The sequence below is a fragment of the Lepidochelys kempii genome, chromosome 23 (genome assembly GCF_965140285.1).
Source record: "Lepidochelys kempii isolate rLepKem1 chromosome 23, rLepKem1.hap1, whole genome shotgun sequence".
NCBI classification, from domain to species: Eukaryota; Metazoa; Chordata; order Testudines; family Cheloniidae; genus Lepidochelys; species Lepidochelys kempii.
Genome location: NC_136402.1, coordinates 5,025,454 through 5,034,298, shown reverse-complemented (window position 1 = coordinate 5,034,298; position 8,845 = coordinate 5,025,454). Strand labels below are relative to the sequence as shown.

The 8,845-nt window shown below is 54.6% G+C and overlaps 1 protein-coding gene across 2 annotated transcripts in view; it reads right to left on the bottom strand.

Annotated features, from left to right (window-relative positions):
* Positions 1-4,289: 4,289 nt before the first annotated feature.
* SLC1A5 (solute carrier family 1 member 5) overlaps positions 4,290-8,845 on the bottom strand; it is a 34,439-nt gene continuing 29,883 nt past the window's right edge. For both annotated transcript variants that reach the window (XM_073321767.2, XM_073321766.2), the window contains one exon: positions 4,290-8,084. In XM_073321767.2, the coding sequence (XP_073177868.1) occupies positions 7,847-8,084 (238 nt within the window). In that variant the 3' untranslated portion in view covers positions 4,290-7,846. The remainder of the gene's footprint in view (positions 8,085-8,845) is intronic.

The window sequence follows — 8,845 nt, the reverse complement described above, 5'->3', positions numbered from 1 at the left end:
CACTCTGAGGTTTGGTAGGTTCTTGTCTCCAGATCAGGCCCAATGTTATTAAAATGAAAGTTCAGTTGGGAACCCGTGTGTGGTCAGTTGCAACACTGGCTCTTAGGAAAACTCTTCTGAATTTGCAATCATTTTATTGACAGGACTGGTAAAATTGCAAACACACCAAGCCAGCAAAGTAGATAGAGATAATACAGTATGTGCATCTGAGCATCTATATACTCACACCATCCCTTGCAAAACAACCTGAACTGTTAGTTATCTTCCTCGTCACCATCACCAGTGGTCATAACCCTGGCATCTCCCAGGAGTTACACCTCCCAAGGCACTCAGGCCAGGGGGATGTAACTTTTGTAGAGTGTTACACTGACACCACTATGCCTAATGTTCGGTAGGGGTTTCCCCACATTTCCTTGTTTGTATTTCTTCACCCTACTGTGATTGCAGGTGGGGGGGCCTTCTCCCATAGGCTACTAGCTCGTTTACCTCATGCTTATTAGTATATATGTCAATTAGTTACCATGGCACCCTTGTGATCAGCCATCTGCTGATGTTCCTAACTTAAAATATCCCCCAACTGATAGAAACGAGCAGCTCCCGACTACCTGAGAGCTAAATTAGTCACAACAGTTTTCTGTCCTGTGAGATCTTCTCAGCTGGGGTTACTCCTAAGGTTAGCTGCTCATGCTAAGGTTTGGGGGGCCATACGCCTTGCTTAGTTTAGCTAAGCCATTGTCTTGGAGGCCTGCTGCTCACTGCATTACCGCCTTAACTCATACTCATGCCTGACCTAGCAAACACCTACAGGCTATGTGAAGAGAAGGTTAAGGGTGACTTGATCTCAGCCTACTTGGGAAACAAACAGTTAATGATGGGCCCTTCAATCTAGCAGGGAAATGCCTACCACCACTCAAGGGCTGGAAGCTGAAGCTCGAGGGATTGAGGCTGGAAAGAAAGCATACATTTTTAACAGTGAGTAATTAAGCTTATCAAGGGCCGTGGTGGATTCTCCATCACTGACAGATTTTAAGTCCAGATGGGATGTTTTTTCTAAAAGCTCTGCTCTAGGAATTATTTGGAGGCAGTTCTCTGGCCTGTGCTATCCAGCAGGTCAGGTGAGATGATCCCAATAGTCCCTTCTGGCCTTGGGAATCTGAACTGTTGAGGATCTGGTCCCATATGGGAACCAGTTTGATATTTGTGATCAGATATCGCTTTGGAGCTCCATGGTAACCCCCAGGCTCAGCAATGCTGAGTTTAAAAATCTCCCCAACTGATAGCTGCCCCTGGGATCTGTCAGAAGACATCCCCAAGACACACCAGGGCAGTTCCTTCTCTCCATTCCTTGCTGTAAAGAAATCCACAATGTTGTAATGATGGAGCCCTAGTTAGAAATCTAGAATGAGAATAAATAAATGGAGGCTCATGGCACGGACAGGCGGCCTTTGGAAGAAATGGCTAGGCCCAGCTCCTCAAAGTTATTTAGGTATCTAACTCACAGGAAATTGAGGTGAGTTAGGTGCTCACAAGTGCCCACTTCTGCACAGATCTCCTGTATTTTAGCATGTTTCCTTCACCCTATCATCAGTTCTCGCCTATGAGTCCTTGGTTTTGTTGCACTCCTAGATGCAGTGTATATCCACTTTCCATTGATGAAGTGGTGAACCAATTAATAAACTTGCACTGTTTGTCTTGAGCAGTGCAAGATGGTATATTCCTGAGGTAAAGTGCCAGGAGCTGGGGGGATTGGGCTGGTGCCTTTCTCTGTGTGATTCATGAGTGGCTTTAGGAGCATTCATACAATCTAGCCAGGTGTGCTTGTGCTGAGTGATCGCAGCGCCTGGAGGGGTTTGCTGCTTGTCACTAGCAAAACATTGTGAGAGACAGCCCCAGCTGGAGAGTTAAGGTGGCACAGGGGTCACACGGTCCCAGGCTGCACCCCAGGGATCCCGTCACAGGGATATCGTCTCCCAAACAGCGTGAGTGGTAAAAGAAAATCCATCTAGCCATCAGGGAGATGCTGGCGGGAGAATAGGGCAGATACGTCCGCTAGCTATAGCTCAGCTGGGGGAAGGGAAGCTGGGTTCTGTGCCCGTTGCAGAGGAAATAAGCCAATCCACCACCAGAAAAGAGAAGCAGAAACGCCTCCCGCACAGACACGCAGGGTTGATTAGGAGGAGCTAAGGAGTTGGGCTTTGTCCCCAAAGCAGGAGTCAAGGGGCTAGCTCAGTTCCAGCAAATGCAGCTCATCCCAGGGCTGACTGTTACTACAGAGAATCAACCTGTGGAGCCCTTGTGCAGGAGACCTGGGCCTGGCTTGTTTACTGCACAGCCTGCCAAACGCATGCAGTGTAGCCCACTTCGTGCCAGCAGAGGGCAGCACCGACCATCCACCATCATCTTCACGTGCCATTGTTGGAGGCAGATCGAAATCCGCCTCCAGTCTGAGCACTGGGGGCTGCCCCCCTGGCCTGAGCAGGCAGGGGCAGGGTTACAGGGAAGGCCAGCTCGAGCTCTCAGCAGCAGAACGCCCTGAAACCCCGCAAGAGGGGAGGCAGCAGTGGGGCAAGGCAATGGGCAAGTTAAGGCACCGACAGGTTTAGCTGATGCAGAGCAGGCATGGAACCTTGTTCTGCAGGCCAGGAAACCCTTTCAACTGGCCCAGTGTAGCTGGGTTGCCACCTCCAGGTGGCCTGCTGCCACCCTGCCTCAGTTTCCCTGGGAGGTTTCCAGAAATAATCCACCCACAGGCTGAGAACCTTTGTGACAGAGCCAATGGGGGGCCGGGAGGGTTGGAGAGAGGTACTGCTACATATGGGGCCCAGCCAGGGCCACCCCCCATAGACCCAGAACCATACAGGGGAGACCCACCCCCTCTCTTTGGGGGAACTGGTGTTTCTCAGAGCATCTGCCCTGAAGCCTTGGGGGAAAACTGCAGAAAGGAACTAGCTAGAGACTCCAGATGGGAGCAGCTGCAGCTGAAGCAGAGACCTCTGGCCCTTCAGAGAAAACTGCAGCGGACAGGACTTTCCTCCCACCCTCTTCCTCTGCTCCCCCTTCCCTTCTCATTGAACTGATCCCCTCCCTTCCTAAACCCACCCAAATAAAATCATGGCATGAGCATGCCCTTTGATGCCATCGCATTGTTCACACTCTACCCTTGCCCTGTCTGGTCTTGTTCAATTGTCCACACAGGAGGGCAGACTGCTACCAGTTGTACAGCCCCTAGCACAATGCCATCCCCTATAATAAACATTAATAAAAGGAATACAGATCAATCCTTTAAATCCGACCCACAGTGGAAGAACAGCTTGGGCTATGCTTATGCACTTGAGAGGTTACCACTAGAAAGTCAGATACTGCCTTGGCTACCATAGACAATGCTGTGGCCAACCGGAGAACCAGGAGGTGTAAGACAGACAGTGGGAAGGGATAGGGTGTTGGAAAGGGCCTACTTCACCGCTGTCATCCTAGAGGAGCTCCTCTTCCCACGCCCACAGATCAAGACTGGATCGGGCTGGTATTTAAAGGACAACAGCTGAGTTGGAAGCAGTGAGTGTGGAAAGAAAAGGAGACAAAGAAAACAATGTTTATTCATCTCTAAGTACACGAGGGCAGTGCTCCCTGCGCCGTTTGTCTCTGGTGCAGGCACCTGCTCGCCAACTTTCACCCGCACTCGTCCAGGGTGCAGCCAGCAGTTTAAGGATTGTCTTGCTCTGCTGTGCCAAAGCCCCTGCAAGCGAATGGAGGCAGATGCCAGGCCCCTGGAGGCTGCCAGCCAAGGCAGGTGCCAGCTCTCGGAGACTTGCTTGCACTGGGTGCTTGTGCTGCTTGACTTTCCCTAGGATGGGGGAGAGCGAAGGCTCAGCGGCTAGCCCCAGGGGAGGCAGCCGCGGGGTGGGGGTAAAGCAGGCGGGACCAGATGAGAGCTGTATGGCTGGGTCAGCCTGACTCACCACAGACAGGAAGCGAAGCCCAACCACGGCACAATCGGCAGCTGGTCCAATATCCAAGGGACTGCATGAACCAGTGTTCCCTGCTTCCTCCGCATGCTAGGATCTGGCTCTTTACTCTGCTGTCTTTATTGACCCCCCCCCCATGTATGGTCTGTGATGCCCATCGTCTCTGGGTTAGCTCACTGCTCCCCCTCACCTCCAGTGCCAGCCTAAGGTAAGGGGGCCCTGGTACAGGCCATATCGGGGCCCCCCAGACCAGCCACAGCAGCAGAGCGCACCTGTTCTCTCTAGGCCACGCTTAGAGGGTCACAGCATACAAAGCACAAACACACCCACGGGACAGTCTCTTTTATTGTCTCCGCAGTCAGGAGTGAACATTTTAGTTACAGCCATTGCAGCATTGAGGACAGACGCCACCACCACCAAGCGCCCTTGAGAGCGGCACTGCCCTGCAGGGCTCCTACCAGCAATTCCTTTGGCATTGTGTACTTTGGACGTGCACCTGCATCCCCGTCCCCATCCGCCTCAGGGGCAGTGAGGAGATCTCAGCCCGAGCACCAATCTAAGGATTTGCTCATGCTTCCAAAAGGCTGGGGTTAACTGCCTGAAGCAGATTCAGACAGGCCTGTACCTAACCTTCCTGCACCCACAGGCACTGATCTCTGGGCCAGCCTTCTCTGCTCCTCCTACGCACAGGTACCTTCTGCAGATGAAAATCCTACGCTCCAGGACTGGCTTTCAAGCCAAACAGTTGATGAGACTTGCAGTCCCTCCCAGCAGAGTCTGCCTGAGAATCACAGAACTGCCACTACAGTTACTCCTCCTTCAAATTGTGCTTCCATCTCCCTGGGACTGGGACTGCAAAGACCCCCTGAAATCCAGGGTGAGTACTGACCCAAGACTGCAGATGGGCTGTGCTTGAGGAGTGCTATATCACCATAGCAGCTACCGGGCCTAAGCAGGGCTCAGACTCCAGTGCAGGACGTCCCTCAAATCACCACCCCCAGGATTCAGTTATCCCCCACATTGGGCCTTTTCTCACCCCACTGCTGGAACAAAGGGGATGGAGTCTCTGCCCAGGTCACGCAGGTGATAGGCAGCTGGCACAGGCTAGCCCAGGTGGGAGCATGCCCCTGCAAAGCCCTACCTGCATTACTGCGACCTGGATCCGACACGCATGTGTGGGCTGGGGGGCATAGCCGCTGGTTCTTGGAACTGGGATGCCCTAGGATTATTTCTGAGGCAACTGCAGAAGAAGGGGTCTATCCTTCTGGGGAATTGTGGGCAGGCCTTGGAGGACTATCAGCAGATACCCCCAGCTGTGCTAGCTGGCCCAGCCTTAAAGAAAACTGGGCCAGAGAGTTTTGTAGGTGGCTGGGCTAAAACCTAGGTTATCTGCACAGCCAAGGACAGCTGCCTCCTCCCTCCCTCCCCCCCCCCCCCCCGGGAAGGAGGCTGGCTGAAGGCCACTGTGAAGCTAAGGCAGAGGTCAAGAGGCCCATGCTACAGCCCAAAGACAGTCTCACTACCGGCAGCATAGCAGCCACTTGCTTGTGCCTCTAGAGCCGGCTCACCCAAGGCTCCGGTTTCTTCCCTCACCTGGACTAATGGTCCTGTCTGCCCTCGGTTGGTGCCATGGAGACAGCTGCCAGGGGAACACTTGGCACAAGGCCACTTGAGGCCCTGAAGTGCCTGTTTTGTGCCAATGTCCCCAGCAGCGAGAGCAGCATGGACCCCCCCAGCAAAGGGAGTTCACACAGGGATCGGCCAGAGCCTGTTCTCACCAGCGAGTGGCTCGGCACCGAGAGGCCTGGCTCGAGAGGGTGATCTAGAGAGGAGCTAGTCCGCAGCAGCTGCCCACGTTTGCCTGGCAGCAGGAGCGCCCTGGGTGGAAGCAAGGCTGCATGGGGCTGCTAACAGGAACCAGACCCTGGTGGATGGTGTGAGACTCCGGCACAGGCCGGGCCGCCTGATTAGCAGCTCAGATTTCTTCAGAGAAGGAAGGCGGCCCAGAGGACGAGGCTCTCCCAACTAGGCAGCACCAGCCGAGGTTTAGCAGAGAACCACAGCCTGCAAGCAGACATGGCACACTAGGCAGCCCCGGCATCTCCCAGGAACGTCTCGGTTCTCCCAACACCCCCCATTGAACCCTGGACTCAGCCCTGAGTTGAGGGATCCTTAAGGGGCAAACGAAGGGCCTCCAAAAGCTCAAGTAAAACCAGCGTTAAAGAGCCAGCCTGAGAAACGGACACACCCACCCCCTGGCCTAGGGAGGAATCAGCCAGAGACACTGGGTCGGTAACAGCACATGGAGTCAGCAGAGCAAGCAATCACATCCAAGATCTGGCCTGGCCCCAAGCTGGCCAGTATTGCAAACACCCTCCCCTCTCAGATCTTTAGAGGGGTCTGGTATCTTCTCCCTGCCTGCCCTCCATCTGTTTAAAACGGAATCGGACCTTGATGCCAAGAGCTAACCCATCCCCCCGCTTGCGATTCCTCACCCCAAAGCCTCTTTGGGGAAGATATGGCAGAAATTCAAACGGACCAACCCACTGGACTGAGGCTGTGGCCGAGGGCAATAGCTTAGCTGCTACCAGGGCCCGACAGCCCCCAGAACGGCTTGCTCGGGGCCAGAACAGAACAAGCCATTCGCCCCCGAGAACAGTCCCAGATCAGAGCCCCACATGGCTGGTCGTGGCACAGGCAAGAACAGCAGGTTCCAGCTGGCATCGGAACAGCCCTGCTGGATCTGGGTCTACAAGGCTAAGGAGTGAATGGGGCCAGAGGAACCGCAGCCTGTCAGAGCTTATGCTGAAAAGCCAGAGGGTTGACACATCAGCAGCGAGCTGTAACCCTTGGCTGGAGTGTCCAGCCCAAGAACCAGGGCTTGGAGTCAAATAATTAAGGCAATGCCTAGCTGGGGTGTTGACATACAGGCTTCCCCATCAGTCCAGGATCTGTCCCATCCCCTTTTCATGGTAGATGCCACGTGCAGCCTCCAGTCCATTGGTGCTGTCTAAGGGTTCCCTCCTCTCTACTCTGGAGACACCAACTAATTCGCATCATTTAAATAGCAAAATAAATTACATCAGCCTGGCTGGAGCTACCAGTTCTTAGGACACCAAGAGACTGTGGGACACAGACACACGACTCCACACCAACATCAGCGCTGGCTCCTCCGGGACCAGCGTGACAGACAGGACTGCACCACAGCAACACAAACAAAGGCACAAGCTGTTCCACCACCGAGTTGTAACCACATGGAGAGAATGGGGGAGGGGGAAGAATCTCTTGCAGGGACCCCCAGCCGGAGCTCTGGCTAAGCTAGAATATCAAGTCTTTCAGGCAAGAAGGAGAGGGCAGAGGTCAGGAGGGGTCCGCGAGCCAGTTGGCCTCCACTTGAGCAGCTGAGCGCATGACAGAAAATGGTGTTACCAGTCGTTCAAGAAATGCCGGATGCTTCAGCACATTTAAAGCGCAAGGAGGCCAGTTTCGGTGCTTGCTTGGTCCAGAAAATTAACAGGAAGGGGGCAGGGGTGGGAGGGTAGACAGCGGAGGCTCAGAGGCAAGGAGTGATTGAAGAGGCCCCAGTCCTGTCTGCAGCCAGCATCAGGAGAATGGGATCGACGTAGAAAAGGAATAAGGGGTGGGGCTGGGAACCGAGCCAAGATTCTGGCTCCCTGAACACAAGTCAGATCGGCAGGGGGTCACTCTAGAGGGGTGTCAGAATTGTCTCGAGCTGATCAGCCCTGCCACAGAGACTGCCTCGCCCAGGGGGTTCAAGGCTTAAGAAAACCAGAAGTGGCCGTTTCTGCCCCAATTGACATGTCTTTAAAAAGGAGCCCTAAAAAAGGAAAAGTCTCCGACCAAGGCCACGCTCCGGGCGCTGATTACATCACAGACTCCTTCTCGCAGGAGCCAACGGCAGCCAGCAGGACGGGCTCAACTCTCTTGATCAGTGGGGAGCCCTCCTCTTCACCCGGAACCTTGTTGGGACCCAGGGCCTCAGTCTTGATCTCCATCAGCTCCTCAGCTTCAGCCTTCCCCATCGTCCTCTCTGTGTACACCTGCAGGAGGCCGGCTCCGAAAGCATCTCCTTCCACGTTGAGGATGGTGCAGGTGCGGTCCCTGAATAAACACAGGAGGATTGGTGGGTGAGCAGACAGGTGACAGCAGGGAGTCAGAAACTGCTCTCCAGCACTGAACCAGGGACAGATGCTTCAGTGCCACCAGGAGATGGCAGCCCAGTGCTGCCACAAAGCCCCTGCCCAGCAACCTGGAGCCCTTCCCGCAGCTCTTGACCACTTGTTGGGCTGGATGCTGACTTGGCACGACAGTGGCATCTGCCACCAGAGGATTTCTGGAGCAGGAGGAATCCTGCACCCCACAGGATACGCCCTCGTGCCCCAGGGCACGTCCCATTCAGAGCCTAGGATTTGCTCTGAGCTGGTCCCACTCAATCAGGCTTTTTTGCTGCTAGGCCTGGGGTGTTCAAACATGGGGAAGTAGCACCGAGCCCACTAACCAGGCCAACTAATTCCCTAGCTCAGCTTGGAGACGAGCCAGCATCAGCCTCCTTGTGCTGATCATGCCCATGATTGAGACACTCTCCCCCACCACCCTCCCTCCTCCCCTCCCGCGCCTGGTTACATACAAGAGCAACCTCGCAGGCATCTGCCCCAAAGGCTGCTCTCGTTGGCGATTAACCCACACACCCCCTTGCTTCAGCTGCCCACTGGCAAAGTGGCACTGCACGTTGGAAGCAGGGGAGGCTGCATGGCAGGCAAACACAACAACCGTATCCTTGCAGAAGCTGAGCTGCGGGCCAGCCAAAGGAACGGCCCCGTCCAAGTGGGGACTTAGCCTATGGGGAGTGCAGCCTTGGGTCA